Genomic DNA, 19,666 nt, shown 5'->3' with positions numbered 1-19,666 from the left:
AGATATTTTTGTATGTTTTAAAGAAATTTGCTAAAATGTATAAAAACATGTTTTCACTGTCATTATGGGGTACTGTGTGTAGATGTGTGAGGATTTTAAAAAAATCGAATCCATTTTGAATTCAGGCTGTAACACAACAAAGTGGAATAAGTCAAGGGGTATGAATACTTTCTGAAGGCACTGTACCAAGGAGAAAAAGGTATTTGTATAGGGCGAACAGTAAAGGAGTTATTGTAACCTTTCCGAGATTCTGATCACTGCCTATAAATGATGATGTTCAGGCTTTAATATTCCCCAAACTTCCCTCTATTCATAAGGCATATAAATAGCCGTGTTACCATCTCTCACTCACGGGCTCAGCTTTCATATGCTAATCTTGATATTTAGGACTATGACACCTTCATAGAGGCTGCATATTAAAATAGAGAAAAGGGTGGCACTCAATGCAATTATGTTGTCAAAGACTTGTAAGAATGTACATTATACTGCATTTATATGTCCTTATCTATAATTTCTATGGCTAGAATATGACCGATATGTGGCCATTAAGTGAGATGGGTGTACTGTTGACAGGTCAGTAACCTTTGCTTTGGTTGGTGGGGGAGAGGTTGGGTAGTTTCCACAGAAGCCGTCGTTCCTCAGTATTCCTGTGAAGGTAGACAACAAAAGGTCAGTGAGGCCCACCCAGTCTAAAGTATCCACACCCTTTCCCTTGACCTTCTACCATCCGCCCATTCTCCTGTTCTCCCCATTCATCCACCCTTCATCTCTCTGCCTCCCTTCCTTCCCTTTCCATATCTCCTCCCACTCCCCACCCATTCATCCTTTCTCCTTCCCTCTATCCTTTCATCCCTCCTTCCATTCCCACCTCCCACTGCTCACCAGGATGCGGGGGGCTGGCACTGCAGGTCTGTGGCGGTGTGGTCGAGGGGTAGCAGCACCTGCACAGCAGTGAGCTGGGTGGAGGGGGCGGTGGCCGGGCAGCAGTGGTAGTCCAGGGACACACGGGTCACTGTGCCACTCCGCTGGCACTCTGCTGACAACAGGAGGGGAGCGCGACCAGGGTCCTGGGACGACACCTGAGAAGGGAGGGAGGGAGGGAGAGAGAGAAAGGAGAGAAGGAAGGAAGGAATGAGAAAAGAAGAACAGAGTTGGGCGAGGTTGTTGATGTTAGGACAATGCTGTCATTTGGAAGATAAGGGAAAATGTGTTTCTTGAGGAATACTTGAAACTTCAGATGACAGAGGGTAAGAGAGTTCCACTGTACTTCACTCACTCACCTGGTACTTGAGTAGGGCCACGTTATAGTAGGACGCCTGGGGGTTGAGCTCAGCCTCTCTCTGCAGGTAAAGGTTCAGTGCCTGCATGTTGAACCAGAAGTCCCTGGTGTCTGGGTCACTCTGAGAGGGGTCACTGTGGAGAATAACACACTCAAGAGAATGAGATATATCCTACCATTTCAGCAATCTGTCTATATATCATAACACCACAACCAATCCCATAGCCCATATTAATCTACCTGTAGAGCAGCTTCTGATTGGGCAGAAAGTGGTCAACCCGGGAGATGTTGACCAATCGAAAGCTGAGGACCGGGGTGTTGGGGTTAGCAGTGAAGATACGAGTGATTCCAGCAGGAAAAGACATGGTGAGATCGCCTGTGATCTTCACCAGACACCTGGAGAAGAGAGAAGAGAAACACGCACACGCTTCGCCTTCAGCAGGCCCATGTATAAAAGGTAATAACATTGGATCTGGTGTAGAGAGAGCTTATGTATACTGACCGGTTATGCTGTCCACCTTTGAAGTAAGCGTTGATGTATTCTGTGATGGCTGCAGCCACAGGCCAGGACTCTTGGGTGCTCAGGGAGATCGGGCTCGGCCCGCGAGACAGATGCACTGTGGGAAAAATAGCCATGTCTAAGACACAAGTTCAAAGCACAATGTCCTTATTCATAAGTGCTTTATGCTATTGAGCATCTTTAAAATATTGGTATGAAAATGGTTGTGTTCAGACTAACTGTGTAGGCGTGTGTGGTCTTGGTGCAGGTGTGAGAGGGGGGAGGGCAGCCCACCTCTGGCAGGGCTGGTGGTGCGGGTCTGGGCCCCCCACTCACTGGGGCTGGAGGAAGAGGATGAGGTGAAGTCTGGGCTGGGGTCCGGCAGAGGAGATGAGCACACTGACCTGGACTGAAACACAACAGGGATAAATAAGGGTTACAGTGTGGAGGAACCAGAGAGGATGTGTGGAGAATGTCATCGTTCAGAACATACCCCCTTCACTGAACATTTTCTCTGCTCAGCTCAATCAGAAACATATTTTAGTTGTAACTTTTTTTTTTTCTACAGTCATCAATCATGTTTGGAAGAATGAACAGGACTACTGTTCTAGCCTTGCTTGTCAGACTTATCGCTGTAAAAGCCACAGGTCTGTGAGTGAGACCAGACCGGAGCTGCTGTAGTCAGGTTGATTTCCCTGAGGACACTCACTCTCTCACAGCCACTCAGTCTGCCTGAGGACCTCTTGGCTCTGGCTGGTCTGGGAGGGGCTGCCACCAGCAGCTCTGCACTGTGCTGCCTGAAGCTATGCTTCAAACCTGGAGAGGAAGGAGAGAGGAAAGACCAATATTACAACCTGTAAGACAAGAGGAAGTAGTCTAAAAGACTGTGTGGCGTTTTGAATAGTGTGAAATATATTTGGGGAAATATATATATTTTTAAAGATACAATCTCAAAATATAGCTAGTGCATAGACATTTGAGCCCAGTAGTGCAGTGTGTAACATTTGTACCTTTGTGTGAGCCCATGTTGCAGGATTGCTGTGGTGCGTTCAGGTCCAGACAGTTTTGGTCTTTGTCAGTAGAGAAGCACAGGTCCTCCTGTGGCCCAGAATGCAGTGTGAGAGGCAGGCCACTCCTGCGTGGCTCGCTTTCACTGCGTGACTCGCGCTGCTTCCTCCCTCCCTCATTCACCACTCCACCCAGGGCCAGAGACGCAGCAGAGGTCCCCTCACTGAAGGGGTTGTGGACAGAGTTCCAGTGGACCAGCTCCTTCTTCGGCTGGGATAAGGGGAGGGAGTTGGAGGTCAGCCAACTACTGCTGACACTGTGGGTCAGGACCCCTGTCGCAGCAGCCAGGGCTGACTGGTGGGTGGGGCTGCCAATCATAGTGATGGCGAATGGGTCGTCAGGTGATTCTGGGGGCGGGACGCTACGGTCTCGTTTCCTGTCCATGTCCTTGCAAAAGGAGGATGAGGGGGTGGGGAGGGTTTTACTGTCACTTAGGGAGATGGCAAAGGGATCGCTCCGTACCTCTATCCCCCTCCCGTCTCTGGAGGGGCGCGGGGGTGGGGGGGCCCAGGCGTCAGGGGGGGGCAGGGTCTCTTGGGTGATGGTCCTCTCAAAGGCGGCCAGAAAGGGGTCCTCAGGAGGGATGTGTTTACAGCTCCACAGGGCCGGGTCCGGCTCTGGAGGGGCCAGGGACTGGGAGAAGACCGGGAAGCGGAGGGCCGAGAGGTCCATGTCAGGAGGGAGGCGGGGGGACCGAGAAGCAGCTGCCCAGATACTGGCAGGGTCGTCCTGGGGGTGGGTGCTGCGTCCTGGGGAGGGGTCTCTAAAGGCAGTAAGGAAGGGGTCTGCTGGCCTGCCCAGTCCTGCTGGTTCTTTACTCTGACCTGCTGATGGCCACGCTGCCCAACCAGCCGTCTCAGGGGAGGGGCCCAGGGTCTGATGGGAAGGTGAATCCAGCCCAGAGTCCTCTACGTTTTCAGGAGAGGAGGAGTCAGTGGAGAAGGCAGCATCTGGAGAGAACAAGGGCAGACGATCATTCTACTATCTGAAACAGTATGTATCATAAATGCATACATAGGACCAGGAGTTTTTACTGACTATGTGATGGGGAAAAACTTCTGTCCCTAATTTTCATCAATAATATATAATATTATTAGTATTATTATATTATCATTCAATTATTATTAATATTATCATATTAACATGAACTATATTTACATTCAGATGCACCAAAGACACTCTCTGCTCTCGGTAGCTGCTCTCTACTAGCAAAGCTTTTAGACTTAAAGGCCGACTCCAGAGGAGGTCCAAAGAGACTGTCTGAGCGTGATGCAGTAGAACTCAACCTAGAGGGTGGGATGGAATGAGAGAGGGGAAGAGAGCGGGAGATTATGCATTACCAGGAGCCAATGAAAAGCATAGCCAGAGATAATGTCAGGATTTGACAGAGTGATGCAGCACAATCATCAGATCTCGGGCTGGCTTCCTCTCCCACAGCATCTCTCTACCTCTCTATCTCCCTGCAGCTCACAGCTACAGCTATGAACGTCAGAGAGAGGAGAGAAGAGAAGAGACGAGACTGACTGACATTCACTCACCTGCTGTGATCCGGACTTGAGGTGGATCTGCGTTGGCTGTCCTGCTCTCCCTCTGCAAAGTGTACGCACACACAGACAGTTAGTGAAGTTTAATTCGTGACTGCTCCCCAATCAGTCCCAATCAGGAAGAGATGTGATTAACTAGCGTGCTTATGGAGGGCAGTGCCGTAAGGGAATGCCCATTATCTTCTATAATGATAAATAGCACCCATTAGCCTGGATCTCTAAGCAGCATCAGCCCAGCGCTTTATGCTACTGTTTTAATCAAGGCACTCATCGTTAATCATGCCTGCTCATTTCCCCTGCTTTATTCCATCTCCTCCGCAAATAGCCTCCTACTGTAGCATCACAGGCTGCTATTCCCCTCCTAATAAACCATGTTCCAGGCAGACCGAGGTGTGACTAATAGACAGTGTCATTCAGCCAAGGTCAGCCACCTATAGGATGTATTACTGGACGGATACGCACTGCTAAGACTAGCCAGAAGCAATACAGTAAATCACATTCACAACATCACTTCAGACTGGTAGTAACATTAAAGATTGGGTAATAGTATCCTTGTGCATGAATACCATATGAAATGGACGTTTATGACCTTTCAATGCTGATAGAATACATTGTGGTGAAATGATAAAGTAAGTAAGTAAGAGGCAGGGCAGTGGAGAGTGGACTGCTGATGCTGCAGAAACAGTCGTGTGGAGAGAGTGCTAACTCCACTTACCCCTGTGGGGGGCGCCCTCTCCCTCCCCCTCTGAACAGCCTGTAGTACTGCCGTTTCCTGTGGAGGAGACAAGGATTCAGAGAACGTGCGCGCGCCCACATCCACATATAAATGTACACGTACAACACAGACAGAGACAGACAGAAACCCAACTATTTTTCAACAAGAGTTTAATGGAACTTACTGGAGAGATGACGTTTCACTGACACCTGGAACAGAGGGAGAGCAGATGTGTTAATTACACTTTCTGGAAGCATCTAAATAATGAAGAATGTTTATATGTTACAACAACATGATGACATAATACCAGGAGAAACAAACATGGCACAATAAACAGATAAGCATTTCTGAGCTCCTCTTTTTCATCAATCAATCAATTGGTCCTCTGTAGCTCAATTGGTAGAGCATGGCGCTTGTAACGCCAGGGTAGTGGGTTCGATCCCCGGGACCACCCATACGTAAAAAATGTATGCACACATGACTGTAATTCGCTTTGGATAAAAGCGTCTGCTGAATGGCATATTATATTATTATATTCTGATACCACCATGTGAAAATTAGCGACACATTTCACCTCATCCATGCTTCCCCTCTGGTCCTGTATCCCCTCCTTCCCCCTTTTCTTTTCCCATCGTACCCCTCTGTTGGGGGGCAGTGTGAGTGCTCCCACAGTGGCCTTCAGCTCCATCTCTGTAGCAGCAGAGTTGCTGCTGCCCACCGGGCGGATCTGGATGTGGAACTTCTTGGGCTCTTCGTCGTCAAAGTCAGAGTCGCTGGAGTAGAAGTCGTTCTCCTTGTCCTCCGTCGAGCAGCGTAAGGACAGAGAGCTGGGTTAAGGAGCAGTGACCTGAGATAGAGGCTTGAATGGAGGGAAGAAGGCCTAATGCAGCTTGCCAAGGACAACTTTGGGAGTGTCAGGGTTTCCATTGTCCTATTTATACAGACACAGTGACAACCATCTATGAGTTTAGAAAGCAGTGGAAAATGTTCCTGTAGGCTTGCTTGAGCTTTATTGCAAAAATGTTTTCACTCAGGCTGCAGGCATTTTATTGAGGATAATCCTATATGGCTTTATTAATCCCCTCTGGGGCCAGAAAATCAATGCATGTAGACTAGAGAGTACAGGACTGCTGTGACAAACACAGAGCTGGAGTGCACCAGAGGTAACAGCGTATAAAACAGACAACCACAACATCCTGCACCTCCAGCCAACCTTATCTCCATCCTGTTCTTACACGTTCATCTGCATGCATGTGTGTTTGTGTCGGTTTGTTCACAGGTGTGTTGTGCCCGAGAGAGAAACAGATCTAGTGTCAGTATATTTGGCCGTTACATAAAAGGCCTGATGGGTCTAACAACTGTGCTCTGCTGAGGAGACAGTGACAGAATGACAAGGTAGCCTGCTATCATGGCCCCCATCGCCCCAGCCTCATAATGGACTGGAGTTGGACTAAGGACAGAGAGAGCATTTCAGTCCATTTAAATGTCCCTTAGGGAAAGGGACAAGGGAAAAGGGGATACCTAGTCAGTTGTACAACAATGCAACTAAAATGTGTCTTTCGCATTTAACCCAACCCCTCTGAATCAGAAAGGTGCGGGGGGCTGCCTTAATCGATATCCACGTCATCGGCGCCCGGGGAACAGTGGGTTAACTGCCTTGCTCAGGGGCAGAACGACCAATATTTACCTTGTCAGCTCGGGGATTTGATCCAGCAACCTTTCAGTTACTGGCCCAACGCTCCTACCAGCCAGGCGCCAGGGAGACCTAGCTAATGTTCTATTAATCTAATAGGAGACGGTCTAGAGCAGGGTTCCCCAACTGGACATAAAAAACTGTAAAAACACCAGGAAATCAGCTCCAGGTTATTTTAATTTGGGAAATCTGTTCCCAAGTATTTCCACGCATAATAGAGAGACACGGGATCATATACAAATGTAAGGAAGGTTTGAAATGATTACGTTTTAGTCAAATATTATATCTGTTTGGGCTTCTTGCGGTCAATTTGCAGTCTACAAATTATTTGTTATTATGTTCCGGCCCCCCGACCATCCGCTCAAGCAAATAATCATCCCACGGCTGAATCTAGTTGATGATCCCAGGTCTAGAGTGCTTTATAAAGACAGAATACTCTCTTACACAGTGGCAGGAAGCCTTGTTTTCATTATGACGATAAAGAGGTCTGTCAAAGGCAAATATTACTACAATATAGTAGAGAGATAGCCTCTCATCTGATAGTCAGTGTCACTGCCTGGAAAGGATATCATTCTGATTGACGTCGCCTCGAATGACAAACCCCTCCTCATCCACCTCCAGGGGAGAGTTCTGTATGCAGAATAGAGAATACCCAGCAATGTCAGACACTAACATAAATACTTGATCCTAGTGTTTGATATGCTTAATAACAACCCCCCCCCCCCCATGTGACACTTGTCTGTTAAAACAGTCCTGGCAGCCCACTGATCTCCACCCAACCTCAAAAGCCCCTTCTCAGAAGGATAAAAATAGGCAAGGTAACCCAACACTGCCAGACACGTCATTGTCACACATATGACTACTCTCCCTTGCTCATACACACGCACAAATGCACACCGTGACACACACACGTCGATGTGTCTGTCAGTAAGTTGGCAGGGGGAGCAAAGTGATGTGCTGTTTAAACCACCACCACCACGTATGTAGAACTGATCATGGATAAACTGCCATTGACTTGATGGTTTTCGTGCCACTGTGTACAAGTGTAAATTAGCATATACTCACTGGTGTCTCCGTCACAGCCGAATCCCTGCAAAAAGCAACACATAGGTGAATGTAAGTGACAAGATAATATCACAGATGAAGCTGACAAAAGAGAGTGCGGGTAATTGGGATTTATCGTCCGTTTGTGTGTGTGTCTGGGCTCACGTTGAGTCTGGCTCTTTGTCCCTCTTGCCCAGTCCAGGAATCCTGAAGGCTTTTCCTCGACTCTTCTTACTCCCCTCCGGTACTAAAGCTGTCATGTACTCCTCAAACCCCACCAGGGCTGCCACACATAGGGACACACCACAGTGAGGACAAATGGGACACATGCTGGGATCAAACCATCTGTTTTTGGTGTCTGTGTGATATACCTGGTCTGTCCTTCCCTGTGCTCTTCTGCTCTGTAAACTTCTGGATGAGGTTATCTATGCCGATGTTCTCCACGTTCTGTTTGAACTCCTCATGGACCTGAACAGAGGACAGAGGGGCTCGTTACAGTCTGAAGAGAGAATAAGCATGCCTGAGAGAGAGGGGTTTGGAGTGTGTGTGTTGTGGATGTGAAGTTTGACTATAGCAGGAGATAACCCCTCAGAGAGGGCAGTTAAATCCCTCCAACCAGACTCATCCTGTGGCCTCCTGGGTCAGTGCCTGGGTGACCTACCTGTCCCACCTGGACGTGGGTGTCCTCTATGGAGTGGGAGTATCCCTTGACCAGCTGTTTCATCTGCCTCAGGTGGGCCTCCTCAATGTCCTGGAACTTCTGTACCCAAGAAGGGAACACAACAGTGTTCAAACACCAAGATCGGTCCTAATTACAGCAAACTACCCCAAAGCACACCAAAACGCTACTCAAAATACCCACAAAACATCACAAAATGCTAGCACAAACTACCTCAATGTGCAGTTAAGTAGTAAGAACTGAAACCCAAAGAACCCCAAGACACAAAAACAAAAGGCACTTATCAGCCATGGCAACTGTAAAGGAATAGAACCAGGCACAGACCAAAGCAGGGGAGCAGGGAGCATAATCGTTCCCATCCCAGGTAATAACCTGGTACTAATCACAACACTGCATGTGGGCTAGAGTAATGGCTTGAAAGAACAGGTCATTTCCCCCTGTCATGTTCTGGGCTGTAGTCTTCATAAAGCCACACTGAGCTCTCTCTACCCCACTCATAATTAGGGACATATCTCCCATTGTAGCTATTAAACAGGTAATTGGTCACCAGGATTCCAATCATCATTTCATACCCAAATATAGCAACGTTCATCGGGTTTGTTAAGGGTTTCCTTGGAAACTGCAGGTAGCCATGGAGATGTGTTCATTGTGAATAAAAGGGGTTTATGTTAATTTAAGGGAACTGCAGGATTGGGACAAAGTGTTATAACATGTCTGGTTCCTCCAGGGCGTCTGTCTAACCCGCCCCAGGACCAGTGGACTGACTGACCTGAGCTGATTCGCTCATCTTCTGCTCAAAGTCTCCCCCCACGCGGTTATACTTCTCTATACACACAGCAAACAACTCGGCAGCTTTCTTAGACTTCAGCTCCGCCTAGTGAGAGGAGAGAGAGGATGATTATAGCCTTTATCCAGTCATTAGTTAAACCTTTATTTATCCTGGTGAGAACAAATGATCTGTTATAATAATAACCTTGTTTGACTATCTATCTTAGCCTACCATTAGTAGTCAGTAAACTTCCAGCAACCATTCATTTATAAACAGTAGGCACCCTGTGGTTATATAACAGTTAAGACAGCTCTACTGTAGTTATACAGAATGACGCCTAGTGGACAGACCTTCTCCAGTTCTTTCTGGGGGGCTCCCTCTTTCCTCAGTCTGTCTAGCTCAATACACTTGGCGTGGTAGCCCTCCCTGGACTTCTGGAGATAACCATTTTGGACCTGAACCGCCTGAACAGCCTCCAGGGTCCCTACCTGCTCCTCCTTGGTCTGTGAGAAACAAACCACGCACATATTATTAAATGATTGTAGATTGGCCGTTATAGATGAGAATATAGTGAGTGATTCATGGGGGGGATAGTTTGGGCATGATCATGGAAATATATGGTGAGAAGAGGGGCTTCATCATGTTACCTTGCGGTGAACTTTGACCTGCTCGTCACCATACTTGTTGATGTCCCGGATGAGGTCATTCATCTTGCGCATCAGCTCTAGGTGGCAGAGAGACAGCTTGTCTGATGACACCCGGAACACGTCCCACATAGGAGCAAACGTCCTGAGGGCCACACAGCAATATGTCACCTACATTATATAAAGTCCTAAGGCCAACTTTTTTAAATCTAATAATGACATATACTGAGTGTACAAACATTAGGAACACCTTCCTAATATTGAGTTCCACCCCCTTTTGCCCTTAGAACAGCATCAATTAGTCGGGGCATGGACTCTACAAAGTGTCGAAAGCATTCCACAGAGATGCTGGCCCATGTTGCTTCCAATGCTTCCCACAATTGTGTCAAGTTGGCTGGATGTCCTTTGAGTGGTGGACCATTCTTGATGCACACGGGAAACTGTTGAGCGTGAAAAACCCAGCAGCTTTGCAGTTCTTAACACACTCAAACCGGTGCGCCTGGCACCTACTACCATACCCCGTTCAAAGGCACTTCAATCTTCTGTCTTGCCCATTCACCCTCTGAATGGCACACATACACAATCCATGTCTCAATTGTCTCAAGGCTTAAAATTCCTTATTTAACCTGTCTCCTCCCCTTCATCTACACTGATTGAAGTGGACAAGGGATCATAGCTTTCATCTGGATTCACCTGGTCAGTTTGTCATGAAAAGAGCATGTTGTATACTGTGTACATTTTCAGAGGTGACTTTTGTTTGAATGGTAATATGACATTAAAGTCCATCTTTATGGTGCATTTCTAGAGTTAAACAAACCAAAGCAACCCAAAACAACACACACAGGAAGTGAAGAAGACAGAGAGTTCTGGGATGATGGAGTAGATCACATCCCTGACCTATGACCCAGTAATCATAGACCCTAGAGAATCATAGACCCTAATCATACAGACAAACTACTGTACATCCTGTAGGCAGCCTGCCAACATATGGAACAGTTGATTTCATTATGATAAGAATACTGCTCTCTAAACTGAGATGTTGATGACAACAGTTGTCTAATATACTCACCCTAGTGGGCTTCCATTGCTTGCCATCTTGGCCAGTTTGCTCATGGACTTGGAGTAGGTTTCCTCGATGGCAGCCCTGAGAACCCACAGATAGATAAGAGTCATTCCCTATGAGCCCCTGGCTGGCCAGTAACAAACCAGGCAGAGTGATATTCTACACAGTCTCAGCATTGGAAATCCTGCATCCATGGCTAAGGCACTGCATCTCAGTGCTTGAGGCGTCACTACAGACCCCCTGGTTCGATTCCAGGCTGTATCACAATCGGCCGTGATTGGGAGTCCCATAGGGCAGCGCACAATTGGCCCAGTGTCGTCCGGGTTTGGCCGGTGTAGGCCGTCATTGTAAATAAGAATTTGTTCTTAACTGACTTGCCTAGTTAAATAAAGGTTAAAAAAAAAAATCCAACTGCAGTTGAGCTACTAAACCTACACTCGTACCCTTCTGGCTCACAGAAAAACTATTGCATATCTTACTAGCATAATACGTCATATTATTATGTACAGAGCATAATAAAGAACAAACATAGTGCTTAAAACAGCCAGGCAAAGGGAAATAAATATTTAGCTTCCGTACTGTGTAAATGTTGCCCAAACCCACATTTGAATAATAAATGGTCTCATTTTGCAGGAGGAACATAGACCTTTAATAACCATCTGTAGTCCCGTGGAGAAAAATTACAAAAGTAGACGAGGAAAGAGCAAAGAAATAAATAAATCGAAAACAAATCGCTGCAGTTTCACAAGCCTCCGGCAACAGAGAAATCCCTTTTTAAATTATATCGAGAAGTAGTACACCCTGGGGTAGCTACGCCTACAGAAAGTTAGAATATCTGACATTTCTAATCAACCACTCCTAGATTGACCTTTTAGATACATCAAACTTCCCCATCCAGATTGAGAGCGAGCTTTAGGCCCATTGAGAAGAGCGTGGGAAATCAATCAGCTCAATCGGTTACTCCGTCTGTCCTGAGGGGAAACACAGCTTCTCTACAATGTCTCATTTCATTTCCTGACTGCCACTTTGTTGTCTCCACGTAGATAACCAAATTTCCTCCCGCCTGTGGGGAATGTGCAGTGGTTCGGATCTTATGAATAAAAGTCAAGATTATGACATTGGTCTGACAGTCCCAGGCTTAAATACTACAATGAGTCTTCTACCTCCAGCTAATTTACTCATTAAGAGATTGAATAAATACAGAGGACTGCAGGGAAAACAACCGAGAAGGAAGATTATTCAGACTGAGCATGTTACCTGAGCTGAGTGCCCAGATAACATGCAAAACACTGCTACTGCAAATGTGTGTGTGTGTGGTAAGACAGGGAGCTCCTTGTCTTGTGGGCTGGGTCTTGTCTTGTGTGAGAGTGTGTGCATCTGTTAGCACTCCTGTGTGCTGGTCTGTCCAAATGCAGCACAGTAGTGTGGGTTAGAGGGTAGGGGTGACAGGGGAGAGGAGCGGCTCCATCAAAGACATTACTATGTAAGGAAACGGCAAGGCCCTGTATCCTGTATTGGATAAAATTCTTTATATAATATTTTTATTCACAATGAATGAAAGATAAAATGTAAAGACATTGTACATTCTTCCCCTTTTTGTCCCCCCTCAGAATGCCTCCAAACACAAAGTAATTGAGTTACATGTCAGAAAACAAAAGTGTACAACAATGTTACTTCAATACAAGCAAAAATGTAATAGCCTAACAATTTCAGGTGATTAGGTGATCTTCTAGGCCTATAGCAGTAATCTCAAAGGGTGGGGGTGGGGCCAAGAGTACTAATCTGGAGGAAGTGTTTTGCAGCTGGTCAAAATAGGATATCATTGGGTACCAGGTGGAATAATATGAGTTGGTTGACCCTCGAATGGTATACTTAATTTTTTCTAATTTTAGGAACAGCATCAGATCTTTGAGCCAAAGAGAGGCTAATGGAGGATTGATAGATTTCCAATCCAATAAAATCCTTCTGCAGGCTAACAGGGAGGCAAAGGCAATGGCATCCAGCTGTCTATTGGTCAGAGAAGGATTGTTGTTTGGTACTCCAAAAATAGCAATTTCTGCACTAGGCTGCAACTTTATATCAAATGCTTCAGAAAGGGTTTTAAATATAATGGACCAATAATCTGCCAGACAGGGACAGGACCAGAACATGTGGGTCAAGTCTGCCAAGGAGCCTTTACACCTGTCACAGGTACCATCAATATTTGGGTAGAATTTGGACAATCTGGCCTTACTGAAATGGATACAGTGAAGTACCTTAAACTGTATAAGGCTGAGCAGGGCACAAGAGGAGCTTCCATTTACCCTAAGTAAGGCACCATTCCAGACTTCATCAGAGATCTCTCCACCAAGTTCCCTTTCCCACTCAGATCTGATTTTATTGAGTGACGGGTTATCAAGGGACATTATTATCTCAAAAATACGGGATATGAGTCACTTTAGTTGAAAAGGTGTTTTCCAAAGGGCATCCAGACCCGATCCGGGTGATAGAATTAGAAAGGTTGGGCTTTGAGTGCGAATAAACTGGCGGATTTGGAAATACCAAAATAAACTTGAATGGGGTAGATTCAATTTGATAAAGGTCTTCGAAATTGGCAAAGGTGCCATCAATATAAAGATAATTAAACTTAGTAAGGCCAATCCGCTGCCACAGCCTGAAAGCTGAATCCAGTTTGCCTGGAAGGAAGAGGTGATTATTACATATAGGACCTTGAATAGAGAAATCACAGAATTTAAAATGTTGACGGAATTGAGTCCAAATTTTAAGAGTATTGACAACAATTGGATTGGATGTGTAGCGCAAAGCTGAAAGAGGGAGATTGGAGGTGACTAAAGCTGACAAAGAGGAGGAGAAATAGGAGTTGGCTTCTGTTTGACACCAGTCAGTTTCTAGGGTACAAAGCCAGTAAACAATCATTTGTATATTCACTGCCCAGTAATAATACATAAAGTTAGGAAGGGCTAGTCCTCGGTGTGTTCTATCTCTCTGGAGGAATGCTTTATGTATTCTTGGATTCCCACCGCCCCATAAAAAAAAAGATATAAGCTTATCCACTGAAGTGAAAAAAGCCTTTGGTAAAAAAAGAGGGAGACATTGGAACAAATACAGAAATCTGGGCAATACATTAATCTTGATACAATTCACTTTACCAGCTAAAGTAAAATGGAGAATACTCCATCTCTGAAAGTCCAGTTTAAGTTTGCTAATCAGGGGAGTAAAGTTCTCATCATGGAGGGAAAACAAGGTATAGGTGATCCTGATCCCTAAATATTTAAAGCCAGACTTGGACATGGAATAGTATCCCGTGGAATTTGTAATGCTATTTAATGAATAGGAAAACATTCACTTTTTGAGAAATTCATTTTTTTTTTAGCATAATAGAAAGGGGTGAGGGCGGCAGGTAGCTTAGTGGGTAAGAGCCTTGTGCCAGTAACCGAAAGGTCGCTGGTTCTAATCCCCGAGCCGACTAGGTGAAAAATCTGTCGATGTGCCCTTAAGCAACGCACTTAACCCTAATTGCTCCTGTAAGTCGCTCTGGATAAGAGCGTCTGCTAAATCACTGTAAATGTAAAATGGGTTCCATCGCCAGGACAAATAACAGAGGGGACATTGGACATCCCTGGTGTGTGGCCCTTGATAATGGGAAATACTGTGAACGAAGTTTGTTTGTAAGTACTGATGCCTTGGGTGATGAGTACAACAGTCGGACCCAGGAAATGAAGTTTGCATCAAAGCCACATTTTCCCAGTACAGAGAATAAATATTCCCATTCTACCCTGTCAAATGCCTTCTCCGCATCTAAAGCGATAACTACTTCAGGAACGTCCGAAGATGCAGGAGAGTGTATGACATTAAGCAGACGTCGAATGTTAGAAAAGGAGTGGCAACCCTTAATTTACATTTACATTTACGTCATTTAGCAGACGCTCTTATCCAGAGCCTATCTGATCCGTTGATATGATGTCTGTCATAGTGGATTCTTTTCGAGAGGCAAGCAATTTCGCTAATATTTTTACATCTGCATTTAAAAGGGAGATCGGTCTGTATGAGCACACTCAGATGCATATTTGCCGGGTTTTAACAAAAGTGTGATCGACGCCTCTGTCAGGGTTTGGGATAAAACACCCTGGTCCAGGGCATTTTCAAACACAAGCAGGAGGGGGGCCAGTTTGGCAGAAAACCTATTGTAGAATTCTATTTTTTTTGTTGAAAATATTATTGATTTCAGTAGGACTAACTGTTAAGACACCCGAGGTGTTGTGAATGAGGGATCAGCTGTGAGGCAGATTTGCACTTGAGTTGATGAGCTAGAAGTCGACCAGCCTTTTCTCCATGTTCGTAAACAAAACCGCGTGCGCGGAGTAGCTGCTGCTCAGCCTTATCTGTGGATAGTAAATTGTACTGAGTTTGAAGACTCAGCCTTTCTTTGTAAAGTTCTGGTGATGGAGAGGCAGAGTATTGTTGGTCTAATTCCAGAATTGCGTTGATCAGCTGTTGTTGTTTAATTTTCCGTTGTTTATTGAGAAGACAGGAATAGGAAATTATTTCGCCTCTAAGAACAACTTTAAGTTTTTCCCGAAAGTGTAGATGGAGAGATCGATTCTGTTCTATTTGTCTCAATAAAGACATAAATTACATTCGATAGAATGGTGCAGAATTAATTGTTTGAAAGAAAAGATGAGTTAAGTCTCCATGGGGGGCGATCTGTATAGTTTACATTTACATTTTAGTCATTTAGCAGACGCTCTTATCCAGAGCGACTTACAGTTAGTGAGTGCATACATTTTTCATACTGCCCCCCGTGGGAATCGAACCCACAACCCTGGCGTTGCAAGCGCCATGCTCTACCCAACAATGAGAATGAGAGGTCGAGCGACAGAGGAGCATGGTCACTAATAACAATGGCAGAGTATTCTACTTTCTTAACAGAGGGGAGAAGGGGAGTGGTGCACATGTGAAAAGAAAGACAAATCTTTGTTACTGGGAAAAAGGAATCTCCATGGATCGACACATCCCGCCTGGCTCATGAATGCAGACAAAACGCTGGTCATTTTTGAGGGAGATATTGATGTAGGGTTTGAGCGGTCCAAGACTGGGTGTACCACACAATTCAATTAAATAGTGTGAGTTGAGATTGGGCAGCAAAGAAATAAGTTTATTAATAAAATCAACATCATCCCAATTGGGAGCATAAACATTTACAAGCAAAACAGAGGTGTAAAAGAGAGAACCAGATACCATAACAAAACGCCCCTGTGGATCCGAGTCAGCAGCGGTACATTTAACCTTTTTATGAATAAGTATTGCTGTTCCCTTGCCTTAGCATTGCATTTTGAATGGAATATTTGTCCTACCCAAGCTTTATGGAGTCTACTATGATCTGCTGTACACAGATGTATTTCTTGTAAGAATGCTGGAATCAGTATTTTTAAAGGCAAACTTCAAAACCTTAATGAACGTTTGAAAACTAACTTTTTCAAATGGACTGATGTGTTGAAAGAAAAAACTAATTGAGAAACATCTCACTCCTCCCCCATATCCCATCACTACTGTACCACCCCTCCCACACGTCCCAGCCCAAACAACACCTCACCTCTCACGGACAAACTCTGCCAGCTCCTTGGTAGCAATCTGACCATGCTTCATGTTGTGGTACAGCACATCAAAACCTGCATTCTTCTCCCCCTGCAAAAACACAAACACCTTGGGTGAGCCACAGAATTATATTATGCTGTATCTCTATGGGGTGAGCTTTATAGATTCTTCAATATGGGAGATGTGATTATTTTTTATATTTATTTCATATAAAAATTATGTCAACACTTCTCTCTGTTACTTATTGCTTGAGGTCCTTGGAGCATAGTAACATGGATTGTTAAAGGTATAAAGGAGGTGAAAGATGAACACAAACAAAACGAATACTGTTTTCTTTCATCATGGCTTTATCTTGGCCAGGTCGCAGTTGTAAATGAGAACTTGTTCTCTACTGGCTGACCTGGTTAAATAAAGGTGAAATAAAATAAAAAATATTGTGGATGTGGACGCTTCTCTTGTTGTTAAGAAACCAGAACCAAGCTTGACATATGGTTGGAGAAAACAGAAATGTCTATCTCTCCACCAGAAGCATTCCTGGGAGGAGGTGATGACACAAGCAAATCATTTTGTTTTCTTCCATGACCTTTAGTACTGTGGATGTTTTTCTTGTTTCTCTTGTTGGCGGGGAACCACAAGCAACCATGACACTGGTTTGAAGAAACAAAAATCTATGTATTCTTCCTCCAGCTTTCAGAGGAAGGCAGACAGGGCAAGCTGAGTGGTTCTTCAAAAATGCTATTTCTTCCCACAGGGTCAATGCACATTTTAGATTTATTGTGCTACAATAGAATACATCTGAATTTGCATAGACCCAAAGCCTTTCTTCATTTCACCCCCCCTCCCCCCTGCACCTTAGCAGCCTGGTGCAGATGTCTTTATTTTCTACAAGACTGGCATAAGCAAGCCAATACCACACATGTAAAGAAAAACCAGGAGCCGTGCTTGTTTCAAAGACGGGATTCCCTCCCTACATATAACACTAACAAAGTTATCACATAACAGGTGCGTTAGGCTAACTGAGGCAGCATTAAAAATAGCCCATACCTTGAAGCACCCACTTTGATGTCAACAGTGGATCTGTTGTGGAGGCTGTCCAGACAGGCAAGCAGCTGCTCCTCAACACTATAAATACGGTGCTAGAGGGACACACACGTTTCCCAAGTAGCAGGGGAATGGCTGGAATGCCAAGGGTCCGGGATAGAGGCTAAGAGCAGGCCAAAACCACAACCACCCAAAGTCACAGACACCAAACACAGTCGTTGCGTTGAGACATCTGTCTACAGACAGGACAGTGGTGGTGGGCTGGAGGCCTCAATAGGGTTCAGAGGATTTGGGTTCAAACCCATTTGATTATTTAACAACAGTACACTACGTAATACACAGACTTTAATTCACATGTGATTCTCCAAAACCTTTCCTTCTCTATGGAAGGGCAGTTATGCCGTATTCTGTCTCTCGCTCTCTCTCTCCCATCTGCTCCAGTATTTGTGTAACCGAAGCCAGAGAAAGGTGAGCTGCCCTGCTCGGTCCTAAACACAAAGCAGGTATATAGTTCCCTTAACTACGCTAACATGTACATGTCGCTGACCAGGTGTAGCATCGCCTGTGTGAGTGCAATAAACAAATTGACTGCAAGAAGCCCAAACTGATATTTTTGACTAAAAGATAATAATTTCAAACCTTGCTTACATTTGTATATGATTACATACACTACATGGCCAAACGTATGTGGACACCCCTTCAAATTAGTGGATTTGGCTATTTCAGCCACACCTGTTGCTGACAGGTGTATAAAATCAAGCACACAGCCATGCAACCTCCATAGAAAAACATTGGAAGTAGAATGGCCTTACTGAGGAGCTAAGTGACTTTCAACGTTCCAAACTGCCTCTGGAAGCAACACACACACACAGTTTGGGAACCCTGATCTAAAACATACAGCATCTAAACTTAGAGTAGCCTGCAGTATATAGAAATAAGGCATAGGCCATCATTGAAACATATTTGCAAATAGTCAAATTAGACCCATCAGGTCCCAAGCAGTTTTCCATGCAATGAATGTAACGATGAGTGACATGGGACAAACAATAGGCAAAACTGTTTAACTGTTAAATAACTTATCTGTGAAAGGAGCTTAAGTCACACACCAACTCAGTAATAACACCCAGACAGAAAAGATTAGACTTATTTCACAGAAACAAAATAGCCTAATCTAAAAAGGTTAGGCCTAATTCTCATTTGACTCTCTTGGTCTCAATTGAGACGGACGATTATGGACACATTTGTCTTTAGAAATTAGTATGAAAGTAATCCCAATGGATTTTCTTATCAATTAATGAGACCAGAGATACATTTAATATGGTGGCTTGGCTTTATGAACAACTATTATGCCTTTGTGTTTCCAGAAAGGATAAATAATTGCTAGCTAATCAGAAGTTGACCTCCCAGAGAGTTATCATTCACCCCATGGCTCATTGTCCCAGCAACAGAGTTCCCCTGCTAAAAGACACAGTGGGACAGAAGTATGACAGCTCTTTAATTTATGTGACAGACAGGTGTGTGTGTGTGTGTGTGTAATAATAATAATTATTATTATTATTTGGGGTGGTTCTTATATTTGTCCTGTTACAAACAAGTGTGCAATGGAAATGTGTTTCTTGCATATCCCAACTCCCCCTGAGACACCCGCAGGGAGTAGGATCACGGCCAGGGTCACTATTGTACAGCGTCCCGGGAGCAATTAGGGTTAAATGCCTTGCTCAAGGGCACATAGGCAGATCTTTTTTTTCACTGTGTGCGTGCGTGTGTCAGACCTGGAACAACTATAGTTTTAACTATGCTTTTGGAAAGCAATACATTTTCCCGGGGGAATAAAGTTTAATTACTACTTTAATATTTGAAAGTGATGACCTTTTAAAACCTATTTGAATACAGATCTTAGAAAGCAACTACTTAAAAAATATATATTTGAATACAGATCTCAGGAAGTGATTACTTTTCTGAAACTATTAGATTGGATGCCTTCAACTAATGGCAGGGCTGTATCAGGGCTGTAACTGCATGTTGAAGATAGA

The 19,666-nt window shown here is 44.7% G+C and overlaps 1 protein-coding gene across 1 annotated transcript in view; it reads right to left on the bottom strand.

Moving 5' to 3' along the window:
* The window catches only part of fcho1 (FCH and mu domain containing endocytic adaptor 1), a 36,262-nt gene that overhangs the window by 2,649 nt on the left and 13,947 nt on the right, over window positions 1–19,666 (bottom strand). The window contains exons 3-25 of the mRNA XM_084164625.1: window positions 16,591–16,682; window positions 11,004–11,078; window positions 9,938–10,079; window positions 9,641–9,793; window positions 9,291–9,395; window positions 8,504–8,602; window positions 8,214–8,310; window positions 8,008–8,125; window positions 7,864–7,888; window positions 7,352–7,428; window positions 5,743–5,932; window positions 5,290–5,314; window positions 5,106–5,162; window positions 4,385–4,436; window positions 4,005–4,132; window positions 2,789–3,796; window positions 2,488–2,594; window positions 2,073–2,187; window positions 1,782–1,896; window positions 1,520–1,675; window positions 1,281–1,413; window positions 883–1,079; window positions 583–647 (exon numbers count right to left, since the gene is read on the bottom strand). Of these exons, the coding sequence (XP_084020751.1) occupies window positions 583–647; window positions 883–1,079; window positions 1,281–1,413; window positions 1,520–1,675; window positions 1,782–1,896; window positions 2,073–2,187; window positions 2,488–2,594; window positions 2,789–3,796; window positions 4,005–4,132; window positions 4,385–4,436; window positions 5,106–5,162; window positions 5,290–5,314; window positions 5,743–5,932; window positions 7,352–7,428; window positions 7,864–7,888; window positions 8,008–8,125; window positions 8,214–8,310; window positions 8,504–8,602; window positions 9,291–9,395; window positions 9,641–9,793; window positions 9,938–10,079; window positions 11,004–11,078; window positions 16,591–16,682 (3,331 nt within the window). The remainder of the gene's footprint in view (window positions 1–582; window positions 648–882; window positions 1,080–1,280; window positions 1,414–1,519; window positions 1,676–1,781; window positions 1,897–2,072; window positions 2,188–2,487; window positions 2,595–2,788; window positions 3,797–4,004; window positions 4,133–4,384; window positions 4,437–5,105; window positions 5,163–5,289; window positions 5,315–5,742; window positions 5,933–7,351; window positions 7,429–7,863; window positions 7,889–8,007; window positions 8,126–8,213; window positions 8,311–8,503; window positions 8,603–9,290; window positions 9,396–9,640; window positions 9,794–9,937; window positions 10,080–11,003; window positions 11,079–16,590; window positions 16,683–19,666) is intronic.

This window comes from Coregonus lavaretus, assembly GCF_964263955.1.
Source record: "Coregonus lavaretus genome assembly, chromosome: 6".
Lineage (NCBI taxonomy): Eukaryota > Metazoa > Chordata > Actinopteri > Salmoniformes > Salmonidae > Coregonus > Coregonus lavaretus.
This window is presented reverse-complemented; position numbering and strand designations above follow the sequence as displayed.